The 18,514-nt window shown below is 48.3% G+C and overlaps 6 protein-coding genes across 7 annotated transcripts; 3 read left to right on the forward strand and 3 right to left on the reverse strand.

Moving 5' to 3' along the window:
- Positions 1–10: 10 nt before the first annotated feature.
- Positions 11–511, reverse strand: ONS95_012814 (uncharacterized protein; the record flags this gene model as incomplete). The annotated part of the gene is made up of 1 exon (XM_058506430.1): positions 11–511. The coding sequence occupies one exon, from the start codon at positions 509–511 to the stop codon at positions 11–13; it is 501 nt and encodes a 166-aa protein (XP_058357158.1).
- A 799-nt stretch (positions 512–1,310) lies between these two features.
- On the forward strand, positions 1,311–1,764 carry ONS95_012815 (uncharacterized protein; the record flags this gene model as incomplete). The annotated part of the gene is made up of 2 exons (XM_058506431.1): positions 1,311–1,398; positions 1,568–1,764. The coding sequence occupies 2 exons, from the start codon at positions 1,311–1,313 to the stop codon at positions 1,762–1,764; spliced, it is 285 nt and encodes a 94-aa protein (XP_058357159.1).
- Positions 1,765–1,830: 66 nt separating this feature from the next.
- CTF1BETA (Cutinase transcription factor 1 beta) lies at positions 1,831–6,437 on the reverse strand. 2 transcript variants are annotated; one of them, XM_058506432.1, is made up of 3 exons: positions 5,312–6,437; positions 4,755–5,260; positions 1,831–4,706 (listed from the first exon to the last, which is right to left on the reverse strand). In XM_058506432.1, exons 2-3 carry the CDS (start codon positions 5,223–5,225, stop codon positions 2,910–2,912), a joined length of 2,268 nt encoding a protein of 755 aa, XP_058357160.1. In that variant the 5' UTR covers positions 5,226–5,260; positions 5,312–6,437; the 3' UTR covers positions 1,831–2,909. The 2 variants fall into 2 exon arrangements, with proteins under 2 accessions (XP_058357160.1, XP_058357161.1); XM_058506433.1 differs by having other exon boundaries at positions 1,831–5,499; positions 5,557–6,437.
- A 3,656-nt stretch (positions 6,438–10,093) lies between these two features.
- ONS95_012817 (uncharacterized protein) lies at positions 10,094–11,519 on the forward strand (the record flags this gene model as incomplete). The annotated part of the gene is made up of 4 exons (XM_058506434.1): positions 10,094–10,294; positions 10,341–10,620; positions 10,667–10,961; positions 11,021–11,519. 4 exons carry the CDS (start codon positions 10,094–10,096, stop codon positions 11,517–11,519), a joined length of 1,275 nt encoding a protein of 424 aa, XP_058357162.1.
- A 2,712-nt stretch (positions 11,520–14,231) lies between these two features.
- ONS95_012818 (uncharacterized protein) lies at positions 14,232–15,190 on the forward strand (the record flags this gene model as incomplete). The annotated part of the gene is made up of 2 exons (XM_058506435.1): positions 14,232–14,704; positions 14,776–15,190. 2 exons carry the CDS (start codon positions 14,232–14,234, stop codon positions 15,188–15,190), a joined length of 888 nt encoding a protein of 295 aa, XP_058357163.1.
- Positions 15,191–16,394: 1,204 nt separating this feature from the next.
- On the reverse strand, positions 16,395–17,699 carry ONS95_012819 (uncharacterized protein; the record flags this gene model as incomplete). The annotated part of the gene is made up of 3 exons (XM_058506436.1): positions 16,395–16,735; positions 16,954–17,184; positions 17,447–17,699. The coding sequence occupies 3 exons, from the start codon at positions 17,697–17,699 to the stop codon at positions 16,632–16,634; spliced, it is 588 nt and encodes a 195-aa protein (XP_058357164.1). The 3' UTR covers positions 16,395–16,631.
- Positions 17,700–18,514: the final 815 nt, after the last annotated feature.

The raw sequence follows: 18,514 nt of genomic DNA on the forward strand, positions 1-18,514 counted from the left end.
CGAAGCGCATCTACCAGCCATCCTTACCCTCCTCGTAATCGACAAGGTGCTCCATAATGTCAATCCCATCACTGTCATCCCCCTCCGCTGCAGCAGCCATCTTCTTCTCCTCCAACTTCTTCTGCCTCTTCTTCTCCTTCCTCCCCCACTCCTCTTTCGCACCCTCTCCCTCACTTCCACTCTCCGCATCACTCCCCTCATCCGCAAAACTAACACTCTTCCCACCCCTTAACGCATTCGGACTAATCTTCGCCTTCTTCCCCTTCTTATCTGCTGCTTTCTGACTCAACATCTTCTCATGCTGTTTCGCCTGCTGCCTTTCGCCCCATTTTTGGATGTAGGGACGCAGGAAGAGGTAGCCGCCGACGATGGCAATCATGCGGATGTAGTTGAGGGTGGTCATGTCGTCCCACATGTGTACGGCGTTGCGGGTTAGGTTGGTGTAGCCCTGGCGGGGGAGGGAGATGAGCCATTGGAGGAAGTCGAGGGTGTTGGCTAGGAGGGCGTCCATTGTGAGGATGTGGGTGTGGAGGTTGTGTGTGGTTCGTAGGGGGTTTGAGTGAGGGGTTTGCTAAGACAGGTGAGGCTGGGAGAATTGAGCCTGGTGCCGTTCGTTTGTCTATCGATCGATCCGCAGAGTATGATCGTATAGGATTATAGACAGTGAGGCTATTGTTGTCGCAAGCCGTCGTTGTTCGTAGTCGTCGCAGATACGCAGTCGCAAATGAAGAATATCTTCAATTCCAAGTCTCTATGCTCTCTCTCTCTCTTTTCAGAACAGAATCTCTCAATTGCAGAAAATTATATGCCAAATCGAGTGGCAATATGCGCGAAGAATATACTCAAATAACCCCTCTGGCCAAAAAGAAGGAAAGGTCGGATGTGCTGGGCGATTACTTTTTAATGACTGTGCAATCTATGGACACTGGTGCCCGCAAGTGTGCCAGCAAATAAATTCCCGCGCCGGCAATGAACCGGTCGGGAACGGAGAAAAGTCGGCCCAGGATCGCGTCTTCTGGAGTCCAGACGCGTCCCCCTCCAAGTTGTATCAGACTTCAAATACCCCTCACTGTCTGCCCAAACGGCTTCGCAACGGTTGATTGTGAATTATTCGAGGTCGCGATGTCTCAACAAGAAGATGAAGATCCTATGCGCGAGGTATTACCCCTAGCGTTCTCTCTCCTCGGAGTTCATTTCGAATTCCAATCACAATCGCAATCCGAGCCCCAGGACTGGGATTGAAGCACATAGCTGACTTGAACGTTATGAAATAGAAACTAAAAGCTTCCCTCTGGTTCAGCATCGGCAAAATGGTAGATGAAGAAGCTGCTTTACTGAATACAACGGCTACACCACAATTCATCGGTGCCATGACGGAGATGGTATGGGCACAACTTGGTATGGCACCGATCCTTTCAATTCCAATCGTGCCACCAGGAATTTCAACGCACAGAACCGATCTTCCTCTATGATCACATCCATTACATTCCCCTCCCCCCCCTCCCTCCCTCACGCCTCCACAAACACACACCCCGCACAACACTACACCCTCTAATTCTCCCCTTAGAAAACACAGCCATAGACCTCGAGTCCTTCTCCCGACACGCAGGCCGCACAACAATCACAACCGAAGACGTTTTACTCATGACACGAAAGAACGAGGCTTTACAGGGGATATTACGGGATTTTGTGGAGAGTGAGAAAGAGAAGGGTAAAGCTGTGGGCGAGAGGGGGAAGGGGAAGGGGAAAGCGAGGGGGAAGTAAATGGTTTGGGGGAGGCAATGATAGGGAATGATTGACGGGAGGGGGGGGGGGGGGGGGGGGGGGGGGGGTGGAGACAGCAAGGAAGAGAGGAAGGATTTTGGTGAAGAATAAGGAGGGAAGTGGGGGAAGATATATACCCAGGAAATGGATGGAGGGAATAGCTGGCACAACGAAAGGATGGCGTTTAGGCTGAGCTTTTTATTTGACAAGCATACGACTACGGCACCACACCTAGCTTTTATGGGCGGATGTCGATCACAATCAAAACACAATTTCAAGATTTAAGAAAGCTGTCACGCCAGCTAATTCTCCTTCGAAAGACCGCATACATATATGAATTTTTACAATTCAAGGGGAAAGAAAAACTTTTTGATTTCCAACAGGCCCCGCCGCCCAGGGTACTGTATACTATCTGTTTGTCTGCCTGGCTACCTGCCAACCCAGCCAGAAAGCAAAGCAAGCAAAAAAATCGAAAAGCTCGCGAATATCTCTTATTGCTCACGAAAATCGAATCGACTCAGATCCAATGAATCCAATCCAAGGAGAGCCAATACACTCTCTGATTGTCGATACAAGAAGAAACAAGGTAGCCAAAGCCATCAAAGGAACACAACAACCCAAAAAAAAACAAAAACCAAAACCAAATAACAGGTCAAAAGTCCAGATCTTCAGCAGCCGGCCATTTAAACTCATCCAAAAACAAGAAAACCTAACGCCAGCCAGCCAGCCAAACCCAGCCCAAACCAGTCGATCTATTGCTGAAATACAAAAACAGGCGCCCAGCCATCAATCTATCCAAATTTCTTCCAAGACATGGGTAGAAGCCAAATTATCACTTCTTTCTTTCACACCCCGCGGTGTTTGTTTGATTTCCTCTTCGCTTCGTTTTCGACCTCGCGCCTCTGCTCCATGATGGATCTGGTCGCTGGTATTTCTCTGGATGGACGATTGTCTCTGGGATCCACCGCGATTCTTTCCGCTTCCCATTCTATCCTCTGGACTTCTTTGTCGGCTCTCGGTTTTCGGTCTCATCCCATCTCATCTCTCCAGTTTCCATCTCATCATCCTGATCCGAAGAAGGGAAGCAGTCTAATACCACCTAGTAGAGTCCATCTGTCCATCTCTTCCAAAATATCTCGCATCTTTCACGCCGCAACATCAACCTCCCCACCCTTCGTCCCCGCTCCCACACCCACACCCACCGCAGCAGACGAGAAAAAGTCCTCCCCAGGCACAGGACTATGCATCCTGCTCCACCCAGGCCCCTGATCAACCCAACTCATATCGCCCATGAATCCACCACTCTCTCCATGCGCGCCCTCATCGAGCGGCAAGCTCCAGAGATCGTTCGCGCCGCCTGCGCCGTCGAAATTGAGGAAATCGCTCAGGTCGACGTTGGCGTCGAATTCGTTGCCGGTGAGGCTGAGAGAGCCGGGGAAGAGGGGGGTGATGTTGGTGTTGGTGTTGGAGGAGGAGTAGGGGTTATTATTGGTGTTGTTGGTGTGGGAGGAGAGAGGGTCCTGCGATTGAGATTGAGCACCATTTGCAGGAGGAGGCGAGAAGGCAGATGCGGTGTGGGAGTCTGAATCGGGTGGTGTATGTGCGAGGAGAGACGACGCAGCAAGGTTATGCTCGAGCCCACCTCCATTTACGATCTGGCCGTTCTCCATCCCGCTGTATCCAGAATCCATAGGTAGATGCTGCACGGCGTCGTCTGCTTCTCCAGGCGGCGACATCCTTCTTGCGGAGTACATCATCTTGACTTTCTCGCGCACCTCGCGGACTTTCTGGCTGGCGAGGGTATTCTGGATATCCTCGTGGCGCATGTGGCTTCTTGCCATGGAGCTCGGTATCACCATGTCGATATCTGCTTTTCGGATGGCGGCTTCAAGGAATTGGGTCGCGAAGTCGGCGCTGGCGTAGTTGTCGCGTAATTTCTCGAGGACTAGCATACATTGGCAGAACCCGTTCATGGCTGCGCGACGGGCCTCGTCGTTGCAGGATTTGATGTCTAGGAGGTGGATTATGATGGCTGGCAGGAGCACGGTCACGCCTGTGGTGGGGAGGTACTTTTCTAGGTTGTGCTCGTGGATGTTTTGGGAGATCTTAGTAATTTCGCGAGACGCTTCTCGCACTTGCTTCCTCGAGAGATCTTGGAGTTCTCTGCTGGAATCGGGTTGGGCGCCACTTGTTCCTGCGCAGGGGAGGACCTGAGGCCGGTGCAGAGCAGAGAGAGTGGTGTAGTAGACCATATGGAGCAGAGAACGCTGGACAAAGACTGTTTCGCCTGCTTGGCCGGGGCCGATGAATTCGGTATAGTGGCACGCTGGAGGCAGATCCCGAACCCATTCTTGCAGCTCCTCGTCGCAGCGGGTGACTTCGTCCGTTTGGTCGAGTTTCTTGGGGAAGAGCATGACGGAGGAGCGCGTGCTGCCTTCTTGGCCTTGCATGCCTTGGTGGCGGACTAGGACGGAGTATTGTGCTGAGAGAACGTGGGAGATGCAGAGGCAGAGTTTGGCTTTCGCTATGCACATTTGGGCGAGTTCGAGCTGGATGGAGGGCGTTCGCATGAGCGTGCAGTCTTGAGGAATGATGGTGATGTTTTCTGATAGTACTCCAATCTCAAAATCCTCTTCTACCAGCATTGGGACGTCGTAATCCTCGTCCTTCACGCGTGTTGGCCTTCGCATTCCCAGAGCAATGAGACGATCCCGCATGAAGCAGGACCACCAGATGCGTTTCCATAGCTTCTTTTTCGCGGGCTCCATATTGGAGTTCTCTGGATTTCGGTGTAGACCAATTGTATGTGCTAGGGAAATTGCCACTCCCATCCAATGCCATGTATCTTTTTGATCGTCGGGAGTTTCGTACCAATATGTCATGAGCAGGAGGGATTGAACAAGGGAAACGCGGTCAATTTCGTAGTCGAAGTCGTAGAGAACCTGCAGAGTTAGCTTTGCAATTCTCTTCCTAAACGCAAAAATACTTACTCTGGCTTTTTGGAAGAATGCTTTTCTAGCAGCCTTTCGATTCGTGTACCCCGCCGCGACCAATTGGCTCATATCCACGAATGCAGTACCTGCAAACATGATAGCCTGGAAGAGCAACAAACTGATCTTGCCAGATTCTCCAGTCGAATCATTCATTATCTCCAGAACATTGTGTAGCTCCAACAAAGGCATATACGGGTGTACGAATTCGCAGTATGCTCGTAGCAGGGCATCTCGCACCGGCGTATCGGGCAGGGACAATGCGCCTTTCGCAAACAGGTAATCGATATCCACAGAGGTCATCCGTTGAGGCAGCGGTTTCAAGTAGGCTGGTAATTGATGCTTGAGCAGAATCGGCGGAGTTGCCAGTCTCGTCTTCGTCAGGTCACCGCTGAGGGATGCAGATGTCAGGAGGGTATAGGTCGGATCTGGATCGTACTGCGTGGCAATGAAACCCTGCCTGCGAAACATAGTGTGGTTCTCGATCTTTTTGGACACATTCTGGTCTGCGGCTGTTGTTAAATGGGAATGGTGGGAGAGTATCCCAGGCTGCTTACAGATTGGATGGGGGACGTGAGCTCCTCCCGCAGCTGCGTAGTCTTCAGGCAAGTCGTTGGACGAAGAGCTGCTCCATCTCCTGTTTTCTGGATTCGAGATATCCGAGGGATTCACGATGCCGTTCGGCCATTGTTGTGGTTGTTTTGGTTCTGATTGTTGTGATATCTGAGTGCCATTCAGATGTTTTCTGGGGTTTGACGGTCAATTTTTGGATTACTGAATTCCTAAACACCAAGAAACTCACTTCCGCCGTTTACTCTCTTCTATCACACATTTAATTCCATCCATCGTACAATTCGAACATGTGACGTCTCCCTCTGAATTGACATGATACCGTTGCATGACATCACAGCGCACTTTTCTTGCTCTACACGCGGCGCATGCCTTCGCCGCCCTCCTCTTGACGGGCTTGGGATTTCCATTGCCTCCTGCGGAAGATGCACCGCGCTTTTTTGGATTTGACTCCGGGGACGTGGGAGATTGTGGTGCAACAGCGATTTTGGTCTCTGGAGAATCACTCTCGACCGTTGGCATGAGCTTCATAGTCTCTGTGGGGGAAATTGAGGCAGGCATGTGATGTAATATTTCGTGGGTCTGGTCTGGTCGACTCGTTTTTCTGGTCAGTCAGTGTGCGCCAATGAAGGGACCCTGACAGACGGAACCGGGATTGAAGTTTCGTGGATTGGATTGATATTGCAATGGGTATATGGTCATGAAAACAGGACAGAAAATCAAAACAAAAGGTCCAGGTACTTCAATGGCGGACGGGATCGGGTTTCAAATCGGAGGGGGCATGCTCCAGTATGTATATGTAGACGTCAAGACGGCCAAGACATGGAAAAGTCCGCCGCGCGACTCTGTTTGTGGAGGAGAAGTGGATGCGATACCTTAGTCCGAAGCCATGCTAGTTTGAGGTCCCATATGAAAAAGCTGGAGCATCACATCAAAGGCACATACATGCACAGGGATCTAGGATGGGGGGAGACCAAGTTTAAACCTGGTCTAGACGATGGGGCTGGGGGAGCTTGAGGCTCGAATGGGCAAATAAGATCCGTTGTGTGGAGGTGAAAGATGGAGTTAGCGACTAAAAGGGACAAGACCGAAGACTTGAAATTCATTTTGTCTGGCTTGTGATTCGTGTTTCATTTAATTATTTTCTCTATTATTGACAGCTGTTGTGTGATCGCATTCCTGTGCTCAGAAGACATGTGGTTGTTTTCATATGAGACAGGGAAATCCCGCCACTGCAAAGCATGTGAATGATGTGAGATCAGATACCCTTTAAGCCGAGCCGAGACGAGACATATTATGGTTGTACAAAACAATGACCGTTCATCCCAAGCGAGAGAATCCTTCTTCAGACTTTATCTCACAGATCGAAAAAATATATATATATATATATAGTAATCACGATAGCATGTACAAGAAGGATCAACAGCACGGCAAGAGCGGCATTTAAATACTGTGCTTTTGCATCCATCCATCCATCCATCCATCCATCCATCCACTGAACAACCTCATCCCGTCCCATCCTCACACACGGTCCGGTGCCGGAACCAGTATCAACCAACAACCTGCAAGCAAAGAGGACTGACTTCTCAAGAACCAGCCGTTGTAACGCTTCTAGAGAGATCTAAACCGTCAAAGAACTGAAATACAGAAAAATCCAAGCAAGCCCAGCCGTACTTCTCCGCAGAGGCGTTGAGCTAGAACAGGTCAGTATGCAGGGCTAGTATTTGGGGAAGCCAATAGCGAGGGCCGGATTCTGACAGTTGACCTCATGAACCGCCAGAACGCCATGCCACCAGTTGCTGGATTGAGGAGAGATGGGCTTGGGTTGGCGTGTGTGGTGCCCAGCTCAGTAGAGTAATCCAGATTTGAATTTTTCTTGACCCTCGAAATATGCTTGCAATGTGGTTTGACTTTTGGGAGAGCCAGTCGTCATACCCATGAGTAGTTTCCTGCGAAACGGGGAGATCCCACTTTCTCCAGAATCAAAAAAGATGCGAACTTCCTCCCCACTACTCATGTTTTAGTGGGGAATCGAAACTGCTGGTAGATCACGATCCAGGTCCAGGCTTTTGCACACAAACATCAATAAACTTTCCGTCTTCCGTCCTCAATCCCGTGTATGAGTCCCGTCCTTGTCACTACTCGGGTAGACTCGTTTACGACTCGACGAATTGAAAGTGCGGTCAGGGTGATATTATTCCCGTGGATGGATCCGTTCCCATCCGATTATATCATGTAATCTTTCAATCTTACAGTACTACTGCACTATTGTGCGGTGTGTATGCGAGATATATCGTACATAAATTACCTACCCCGCCAGATTGGTTACAGGAACGGTAGCGTGGTACAGAAACGGCGGCGGCGTCGTCATGCTTGGTAGGTATGGGATCTGTGATCTGATCACTCACGACTCACTGACCGCTGATTTCTTTATCGCCGATACAATAGATGCACATTTTACTGCACTGCCCGCATTACTTTATTATGAAGCGAACAAAGCGTCCCACACTGCCCGCATCTCCAGGGGATTGCATGGATCTTCAGCTGTCCAGTCGTCCATGTCCAGAAAACGATCCTTCAATAATATCAGCCCCTTCTTTCTTTCGTTCTCCACATGATGAGTAGGCAAAAGGCGTAAAGGCGCACGCACGCATATACGCAACGAAAAATTATCATTGAGAGAGGCACCTCCATACATTCCATTCCGTACTTTCTCCTTTCCTCTCCTCTTCTTCTCTTCTTCTCAGACAAACAAACAAACAATCCCCACTTCACCACAAATATCCAATCCACGGCTCAATCCCACAAAAATTACACACCATGATTATTCCCACCGCCGAATAATAATGGCATAAAACCTTCGCCTTTCAATAATAATCCCATCTCGCGTGTCCCGAGCAACAAGCCCCTCCCCTCCACAAAACCGGGGTAGTAGTGGAGGTGGGGTCATCTCCCTCCCACCTCCCACCAGCGAGACGCGGCATCCACAGCGGCATGCGCTGAGAAAGAGAGAGAGAGAGGATGAGGATTATCTAGGCGCCGAGACATCCTTCCAGACAGGGGTAGTGATTTTAAATCTCCCAAGAGCCCAAGGGCTCCAAGAGTGATGCAATACCCGAACTTTGCCGAGGAGGAAGGCCGTGCGTCTTGTGATGGGCTTGGCGACGGCTGGGCTGGGCTGGGATGGATGAGATGAGGTTCACGTGTGGGTGTGGGTGTGGACACGATTGGGAGGAGTGTGAGTGTTTACATGTGCTTTCGGCCGTTATAAATATTTTCACGAGGGGACGAGACGGTGAGTGAGTAAGTGAGGGGGATTGCAAAATTCTGGAATACCGAGGTGAGGTGTTTGTCTGTCTGTCGGTGAAGGTAAGTTGCGATATTCCGTTTCTTTGGAAGGAGTCGGATAGATTATTCTTCCTTCCATCGAGATTCACGAGTACGAAGAACACGGATCGGTGAAGTTGAGGAAGGACACCGATGCGAATATGGGGTTTGTCGAAAATTCCCATCCAGGTCCTCGATTGCAAAGTATGTATGAGACCGACCATCCAGGTACCTAACGGTTGCGGATGCTGTCTGAGTCTCAGGATATATACAAACCTGGAGGCTGGGACTTGAAGACTCCCTCCCTTGCTTCGTGGGGTGGATGAATTAAAGGTCTCATCCTCGACCCATCTATCCAGCAATTTGTCTTTCCGCTTGCGTTGCGGACGAAGAGTCCCGGGATCCTGGGAGGAATATAGCTCACCATGACACTTGTGGTATGTACTTCGCATTTTCTGTGGATGTTGAATATCGTGTGGTATGAATGTGGCAGCAAGCGCTGTCTTCATTTACACACAGGTAGATGGATGGGTAGGCAGGTATGGCTTGATCTCGGTCTCATTTTATTTTCTTTCAGGTTACGATACAGGCCAAGTGGTACTCTTATACCTTCATAGCCCCAGGAGAGAAATGTGAAACCTTTACTTTGGGAATTGCTGTTTCTTTATACTTATATTAAATTGATATATTCTCTCAAGTTTGTTTTCACGGTGGACATATCCTCACACACCTACCAACACATGATACAAATCAGGGACGAAAATCTGAGTTGCAAGTGCTCCCTTCGTTCCACTTGACGGGTATACTGGAGGTATCTCTGTATCATGCGAATATTCTCGTACGTTATTTTATCTGTAAATCGTATCTACGAGTTATTGTTTCTCTGATTTCACAGCCTATTTGCGTCGTAAACTGGTTTCTCTCGACGTATCCCAAGATCGAGCGCCAGTCTGCGCGCTTTTCAATTTCTCGACACTTTTCAAAGTCGAGCGCATTCAAACTTGGAAACGTTTAGAATTCGAGCGCCTTCAAATATCAAGCGCTTCCTAATCGCTTCACAAAGTCGAGCGCTCACCAAATTCCAATGCCAAGCCTGATCGCTTGTCGCTTCCAGACCTCGACGTCACACATTCCCCACGGGTCCATCAAAACATCCTGATGTCATGCAGGTGCGCTCTCAGTGTCTACAGCATCGGCGATAAACAATGGAACACAATACAATAGCCGATATTTCTCCAGTCGCGACTACTGTATCGCTCCTTGTGACAAATGAAGAATGAGTGGTGGACTGAACAAGTGGTGAGGTCACAGCACAATTTATTTTTGATCGATGATGAGCAGTGGAGCTGTTGTTGCATCACCAAAAATCCACTTCAACGCTACCATTGCATTTGCAAGCGGGTAATCTATCCGACCATAGATACAAAGCCACCGTCGCAATAATGGAAGGAACAGAAACCAAGGATTTTGGAGCAACTGAATTTCGAGAGGATATCAATAAATCTACAGCAAATAACAATCAATCTCAATTGGAATCACCAACGAAGAAACGCAAAATCATAGCAGAAATGGCAGTTCCAGAGCAATTCGAGGGTTTCATGATCCATGATACCAAGAACTGGAACAAGTTCACCAAGGAGAAGGTATGTCCCTACCTTTTTTCCGTAAAACATATACTGACCCAGACAGTTCACACCCAAGGTCTTCGAGGAATACGATGTCGATATCGAGAACGAATGTTGTGGTGTATGCGGCTCAGACGTCCACACCATCACTGGAGGATGGGGCGAGCTTGCCACAGCACCTATTTGCGTCGGCCACGAAATCATCGGAAAGGTTCTGAGAGTTGGATCACAAGTAAAGGAGTTCAAAGCTGGAGATCGAGTTGGGGTTGGTGCACAGGTTCAATCGTGCATGAAGTGCCCGCAATGCAAATCCAACAACGAGAATTACTGCCCGAATATGGTTGGTGAGTAGTCCCTTCTTTTGCAAAGAGGTTTGAGCTGACAGAAGAGATACTTATGGCGCTCCATACAATATCGGAGGAGGAAATCCAAATAAAGATGCTGGTGGACCAATGAAGGATAAGGACGGGAAGCAAATATTCGCACAGGGAGGATATTCATCCCACAGCCGAGTTCACGAACAATTCGTTTTCAAGATCCCGGATAACATCCCTTCCCACGAGGCTGGTCCTATGATGTGCGCTGGTCTCACAGTCTACTCCCCCCTCAAGCGCGCCAACACCGGTCCCGGAAAGAAAGTCGCTATTCTGGGTATCGGCGGACTAGGCCATTTTGCTATCATATGGTAAGTCATCCCTCGCCCTCACTCTCCGGTTTTCAACATATCTAATAATGATTTCACAGGGCCCGCGCAATGGGCGCAGAAGTCTGGGCCCTCTCCCACACCCCCTCCAAAGAAGCCGAAGCAACCAAGCTCGGCGCCCACCACTTCGTCTCCACCCAGTCCCAAGACTGGTTCAAGCCCCTCGCCTACACATTCGACTTCATCCTCAACGCCGCAGACATGACGCACGAGTTCAACCTGCAAGACTACATGTCCACGCTCGCGATCAACGGCGAGTTCCACAACGTCGGGCTGCCCGATAAGCCGCTCCCGCAGATGATGGCGCAGGACTTCGCGGGTAACGGGTGTAAGATTGCGGGCAGCCATATTGGGAGTAAGCAGGAGGCGGTGGAGATGCTGAGGTTGGCGAGTGAGAGGGAGCTGCATCCGATGATTGAGACGATTGATATTTCTGAGGAGGGGTGTAGGAGGGCGGTGGAGAAGGTTAAGGGGAATGAGGTTAGGTATAGGGTTACGTTGACGGGGTTTCATGAGGTTTTTGGGACGGGGAAGAAGTAGATGGTGGGTGGGGAGGAAGTTGTGAGATGGAGATCTTTACGGTAGAGAGTCGGCTGAGTGTCTGAATGTACGTGTATCAGTATGACGATGTGTGGTATGGCTCAGGTAGCAGCATTGGTTCTTGTTGATGCACAAGGTAGACAGAGGAAGACGAAGGAAAAGAAAAGAAAGAACAAACCTTCAAATCTCCGCGTCGATTTCAACAACGTGTACCTCTGTGACCAAATTGTTTATCGGTAGACCCCATGACTTGATTTCATCCCACAGTACTCTAGATCCAACAACCTACCATGCACCGCCTGATACTGTTCTATTTTCCCCCTCTTTCTCACCTTCTCTGTCATGCTTGCTCGGTCCTACCTTGCTCTAGACCTTTCCATTATCCCAGACAAATACAAGTAATCAGCAATCTTTGAAGTCAACCACTGAGTAGGCAGTATATTCATTTCAGTCCAGCAAACTTCAGCTTGGGCTCCATGTCAATCACCCAACTCGATCTTTTCTTTTCCCCCCAACGAACCAGTTTACAGCCACAGCGCAAGCTATGTGGATGTTGATGTGGGTCAGGCTGAGCGGCTTCCAATCACTCACTTACACACTTACACACACACTTGCACACTTACACACTGTATTTTTTGAGCTTACTTGCTCAGGTGAAATTGAGTGGAGAGTAGAGAGTGGTGAGTGGTGAGTGGTGAGTGGTGAGTCGTGTTGTGTTTAAGTATCAGAAAGGATAGGACAAGTACACCGCTATCTTCATAAGTCGAATTGGACTGAAATTCCGTGTGAATCTGGAGTCTGGGAAGAAAAATGAAGAGGGAAGGGGATGGGAAGAGAAAGGGAGGGAAGGGAAAGGAAAGGAAAAAAGATGTAAGACTGGATCAAGTACACTGCCACAACAAACGACAGATACGAAAATCAAAAGTAAAGTTCCAAGCAAGGCAGCAAGAACCAAACAACAAAAAGGGTAAATCAGTGTCGTTGACTAGACTAGACTTGAAAGGACATGGATACCCCAATCCGAATATGCTTTGAATTCCAGCTCTGACTTTGACTTTAGTGATATGCAATGAATGATGTGCAGTTGACGTGCGGTACAGCCACAAACGGGAAGGAGGGATATCCATAACTAACTCGATGTGACAACATGCTTGTTGCGAGTCGCGAGCTCGAAGAGGTGGATTAGAGTTCAACGGTCCATTCATTATGTAAAACGGAATGGAAGAGGAGAGGAGAGAATGGAGGGAGAACGTTGGTTGAAGTAGTGTGGTGTAAACTGTGACATGAAATGATTTCATTACTGTACAAGCTAAAGCTGAGTCTCGAAATTGAAAGTCGTGAACCGTAGTAGAAAAGGCTAGGAGTGTGTTCACAGCCCTTGTCTCTCGTAGCCAAGATTATGGAGCACGGTACAGGACGCTGAGTGGAGGCCCCGGAATGATCGTCTTGATGCGCTGTATTAGAGTTCCAAAGATTGAAATGCCGTGGTAAACTTACTCAAGGACATAGCTAACAGGAAGCGATGCTGTCAAAACTGCGGGGTGGTGAGAATTGAAACAGGTACCTGTTGGCTACCAAACAAACATCCATCAAGCGGTCAGGAAAAGTTACTCTTCAAAAACCTGAATAAGCGCGCCTACACAACAGGTCCCAAAGCAAAGCAAGGCTGGAGAGATATATGAAACTATCGCCAAAAATCTAGACCCTTCCCCAAGCCTCGGAGTGTTCGCTTCCAACTTCTGTTGTCTTTGGCAGTGCGACTGAGCGGTTTAGAGCCAGACAGACAGGGCAAAACAACTAGATCCTGCCAAACCAAGGTTCGAAATGAAGCTATTCCCAACCAAAGCATCATGACGGATGAGGCATCTGTAGTCGAGCATTAGCTGCTTCTTTACCGTCGCACTATGCAAAACCAGGAGAAAAATCCCCTCAACTGCCGTGAACGCACAGTGCTGTACATCCCGCTTCAAGTGTAAGTCTCTGCTTTTCACGTGTCAGTGGCTTGCCCTTTCTTGCATCCAGACTCTCCCCTCTTTTCCTCTCTTTTATCCGCACCAAATGGAAGGTCAGCGATGACCATCACAGCCACAACAACAGCCACATCCACACGCAAGCCACAAGTGTCGATCTTCAATCTCACGCTCGAGTTTCCTTGGCATCATGGGCAAGGATGACGTCGCAGCGGTGCATCGACATCATATGTGTGGCTTTGCCGTGACATGATTCGTTGATCGTGAGGGAGCACCCACCTTTTAAACTCTAGCTGCGCGGCATGACGATGGGAGAGTGACAGGGGGGAGATGAGGAGGGAGAGGGGAGACGGTCGAATGAGGTCGTGTTGTTGGGAGGGAGCGGAGCTAACTGCCTTGCTGGGAGGACGCTGGGAGGAAGGAGGAAGGAGGAAGTGTGCTAGGGTTGGGGGTATGATATAATGCCAATCTATTGATGGGAGCTAGGGATGTTTGTAGTGGTTTGGTAGTGTGGAAAGTGGTGGTGTGTTGATAACCTGCTCCTGCTCCAGCTCCTGCTACTAGCTGAGTGATGTAGCTTGGCACAACCCGAAAGGAATATATTGAGGTCCGCTTTCCCTCCTTCCCCGGCTTTTGTTTTCCTTCCCCCTCCATCGACAATACCACAAACAGTCTAAGAGGACGAAACATTACAACTCCCACCATCAACAACAACAACAACAACCACTCATACACCATCACAATGGGTTTCGGCGGCGTCGCTCTCAAGAGCGTCTCCCTCTTCTTCCGCGCCATCGAATTCGGCTGCGCAGCAGTCATCCTCGGCATCTTCTCCTACTACCTCGCCTCTCTCACAGACCACAGCCTCCCCATCAGCGTACACATCAAAGCCGTAGAAGGCATCTCGGGCGTAGCAGTCATCTACACGATCGCAGCTCTCGTTCTCGTCTGCTGTCTCGGCGGCATCGCTTTCTTCTCCGCTCTGGGCATGCTCCTGGACTTTGCATTCTGTGGAGCATTTGCGTATATCGCGTGGGTGAATCGTCATGCTACTGATGGGTCTTGCTCTGGTTTCGTCAGGACCGCCTATGGAAATGGGTATACGAACCTGGGCAATGAGGTTGTAGGCGGTGATGGTGGGGTTACGATCTTGCCCAAGTTGAGCACTGCCTGTAGATTGCAGAAGGCTGCTTTTGCCGTTGCTGTTATTGGATGGTAAGTTCTCCATCTTCTCCCCTCTCTTTACTACATAATCTTGAAAGGTCAATACTAATATCCCCTCCCAGCGTCTTCTTCTTCATCTCCATCTTTCTCGAGTTCCTCCTCATCAAGCACCGCCGCAAGGAGCGCGCCTTCGGCCCCTCCCCCAACAACGGCTACACCGCCGGCTCCCCCAAGCGCAAGTTCTGGCAACGCAAGAGCAAGAGAACCACCTACGCCGACAAGAACGCTGATGTCCTGCCCACGCACGCTACACCTGCCGATATGCGCACTAGCTATGCCACGGATACTACGGCTGTGGGTGGAGGAGAGCCCCCGATTAACAAGTATGGTAATACCGCTGCGTATGGAAATGCGCCTGTGAGCAATGGGTATCAGACTCAGACTACGACGCATGCGGCTCATGGCCCGGCGGCGGTGGGTAATGGTGTTAGCCATGATGGATATGTAAGGACGAGTCATAATCAGGGGACGTTTTAAGTGAAGAAGGAGTGACGGGTATGAGAATGAAAGATTTCTTTTCTAGGTGGGATGAGGAATCAGTGGGATAAGGTGGGAAGGGAAAGGTGTATATATGAGAGATGATACCATGATTTCCTATACTGTACTACTACTACAACTAATAATTAATACAACTGTACATCAAAATTACCATTTCCCTCCAGTGTAATATTCAATACCACTTCCTATCCCAACAATTAACTCGCAACTAGCCCTTTGCTCTTTCCAGCCACAGCCGTACTAGACTGATTGAATTCTTGACTGCTAAGAAAACTCAACCGCCTACAGCAGTTACCTACGTACTTGGCATAGTGATCTCTGTTAGTCAGTCTTACTCTTTGAAAATTTCGTACTATAACCCTCAGACTTCCTTCCCTCTATTTTAAGTCTATGATAGCCTCACTTTGATACCGACCGTTGTATTTTGCCTCTATTATATCACATCACATCACATTACATCACATCATATCATATCATATCATATTATATCATATCACATCATACCACATCATATTATAACAAAACCAGAATAGAAATAATAGGGCTAGAGCTTATCTTTCAAGGTACTAGGTAGTTTAGTAGAACATGAAAGTTTGTTTGGAAAGGGAGCCTAGGTAAGTAATGTTGGACGCTATTAGTCAAGAGATCTATATTACATAGGGAGTAGTATGTATGTTTGTGTATATATATAAGAGCTATCTTCTGGGAAGAATGTAGAGTGTGAGAGTAGCGTGGAAGAGCAAGTTGTGAATGAGCTAAGCAACGTTCCCCTTTCTTAAGAGATCTATGTTGAATGATATTTAGTAAGTGTATATAAAGAGCTAGCTTATAGGAATATTGTAAGCTTGAGACTTGAGAGTAGACTTGAGAGTAGATTATTTAGTCGAGTTGCGAATACGGTTTTGTGTACCGTTTATTAGCCAAGTATTTAGAAAATAAGTTGACAAAGATTTGTGTAATATTAAGAAAGAAAAATGATAGGCGAAGTATGTTTGATATTGTAGGGAGGGAGAGTGAGATACGTAGTTAAGTGACTGACTGGAGAATTTTCACTTTTAGGCTACGTACCAAATGTGAAATGTACCGATTTGACAAGTTGTATGATACTTGTATATAAATAGAAAACAAGGTCAAGCTTTCACCGGGTATATTGAGAAAGAAGAGACAAGGAGGAAAATATTGACTCCTTGCAGCTTTGTTAAGTCGTGACCTCAACTCCGTACGACCTTATCTACCTCCATCACTTAAAATTCGACATTCGACATTTATAAGATCAGCATCACACATCTTTCTCCCCTCCCCCCTGCCCTTGTTTGATTTCTTCTCCTTCCTCTCCTTTCCTTTCAGGACTGTTCCTCTATCTGTATCATACAGACGAGCAGGGACTGACTACTTCGCTGTGGACAAACGTTAAGGTATATTACCAATTCAACTGATCGCACCACAGGAAACAATGTGCCCTGCCTTTCTGGCCCCAGAGTTCAGAGCCGCCGTCGTAGTAGCAGTCGCCGCCGTGTATCATGTCTGTGGAGGTGTGGTTGAGTTAGCAGGGTAAAAAATGAAAGCAGGACCTGAAGTAGAAGAGCGTAACCCAAAATTACAAGAGGAAATAGATGTAAACAAGCTCGTGACTTCAGACACAAACCCAATCAACCAATCCCAAAACTCAACTCTCTACATTACCAAAAAAGAGAAAAAGAAGAAAAAAGGGGGTCAAAAACAGAAAGAACTAACTAACTAACCTCTATCATCCCCACTCTTATGCCCCTCAAGATGTAAATACGCCTCCCTAAACCCATACCAATCCTGCGAACTCTGATACTTCAGGAAGACTTGAAAGCCGCGATGACCATCGAGGGATTGGAAGCGCCATTGGCCGTTGGCGGGGAGGCCGGGAAAGGTGGCGTAGCGCTCGTTGGAGTTGTTGTCCGCGACGACGACTTCTTCGACGAGGAAGTAGTCGTTGTGGCATTCTGTGGAGGTGGTTAGTGAGTGGGAGGAGGTTAGTGAGGTGAAGAGGAGGGGAGGGGAGGGGAGGGGAGGGGAGGGGAGGCACGGGTGGTGGTGGGAGGTGAGAAGAAGTTGCAAATAAGTCTTTGGAAGGATTCGTGGAGGGGAGGAGAGGATAGATGAGTTAAATTGGCAAGTTTGATAGGCAGGAAAACATCTCCTATAATAGTGTTTTCAAACCCTCAAAAAGTCCCTAAATTTGAAACAAACAAATCTTCTACTTACCAGTATCACAATGATACTGATTATACAAATCCCTATACATCGAAATTCGGCAAGCATTCGACTTTGGGTTAAACGGGTTGCGACTCTCTATCTTCCCTGTCTTTGTGTCATAGCGAGGTAGAGGGAAAATGGCGCGTGTGGAGTTGTAGTGGGTATCTATTTTGTGGATTTTGGATGTGGTGGTGGTGGGAAGGGCGGATGTGAGAGTGAGAGAGGAGAGGAGGAGGGTGATTGTGAGAGGGAAGAGATGCATTGCAGGTGTATCTGTGTGTGGGTTGCTGAGGATGAGGATGAGGTATTTTTTTTCAGAAATTGAATTCCACTGTCGAGTTGATTCTTGAAGTCAATGAGTAGGTAAGAGAAGTTTCTATAGTGCTGTATTAATACACACTCCGTTCTCCTAATCATCAACGTCGGCCGACGTGGCTGAACATTATATCTTCATAATCTATCTCAACCTTGTCCTAGATTCAACAAGAGAGTTTTGAGTGAAAAATATGGTAACCAACGAAAACTCTCTCCCTAACGGCTCAACCCCAAGAAAGGAATATGGTCCTCCCTCCCCCGACCTTTTCATCTCTATCGTCCTTCCCAATCCAGTATCCATCTCCTCGAGGATGTTCACCCCATCGAATTAAAGTCAAGAACATGAAGGTCACAACTCCAGCTCGTTGCTTACAAAGCTTACATAAAAGTTGCCCGCCCGACTCATCTATATAGCCAGCCACCTAACATACCTAAATCTTACCATCAACCCATTCATTTCTTGAAAGCCATGGAAGAAGCTTTAACTTTCCGTGTAAGTAGCTTTGAGCAGACTCTTTATCCGATCACACCAGTGCCAATCACTGATGCTTACCGGCTCCAGCTTCAGCTGAAGGATTTGCCAAGATAAGCCTGAAAAATACTAAATGAAAGGCATAGCTGCCATTTTTCAGCTCGACCGATAAAGGTACAGGGCCAAGATTCTGCTGAGAGAAACGGCTCGGTAACCATTTTCGGATGAGGCATGCATGCGATGAGGTTCGAGAAGCCGAGCTGTGGGTGTTGTATAGTCTTTGTTGATTT

This window comes from Cadophora gregata (genome assembly GCF_030347475.1).
Source record: "Cadophora gregata isolate MNR1 chromosome Unknown scaffold_7, whole genome shotgun sequence".
Taxonomy (NCBI): Eukaryota; Fungi; Ascomycota; class Leotiomycetes; order Helotiales; family Ploettnerulaceae; genus Cadophora; species Cadophora gregata.

Excerpts from the sequence above, each read along its gene's own strand:
- CTF1BETA (XM_058506433.1), bottom strand. The coding sequence starts at position 5,885 with ATGCCTGCCTCAATTTCCCCCACAGAGACTATGAAGCTCATGCCAACG. Across the intron at positions 5,500-5,556 it reads GAAGAGAGTAAACGGCGGAA|AAAACATCTGAATGGCACTC; the intron begins GTGAGTTTCTTG and ends GTCAAACCCCAG.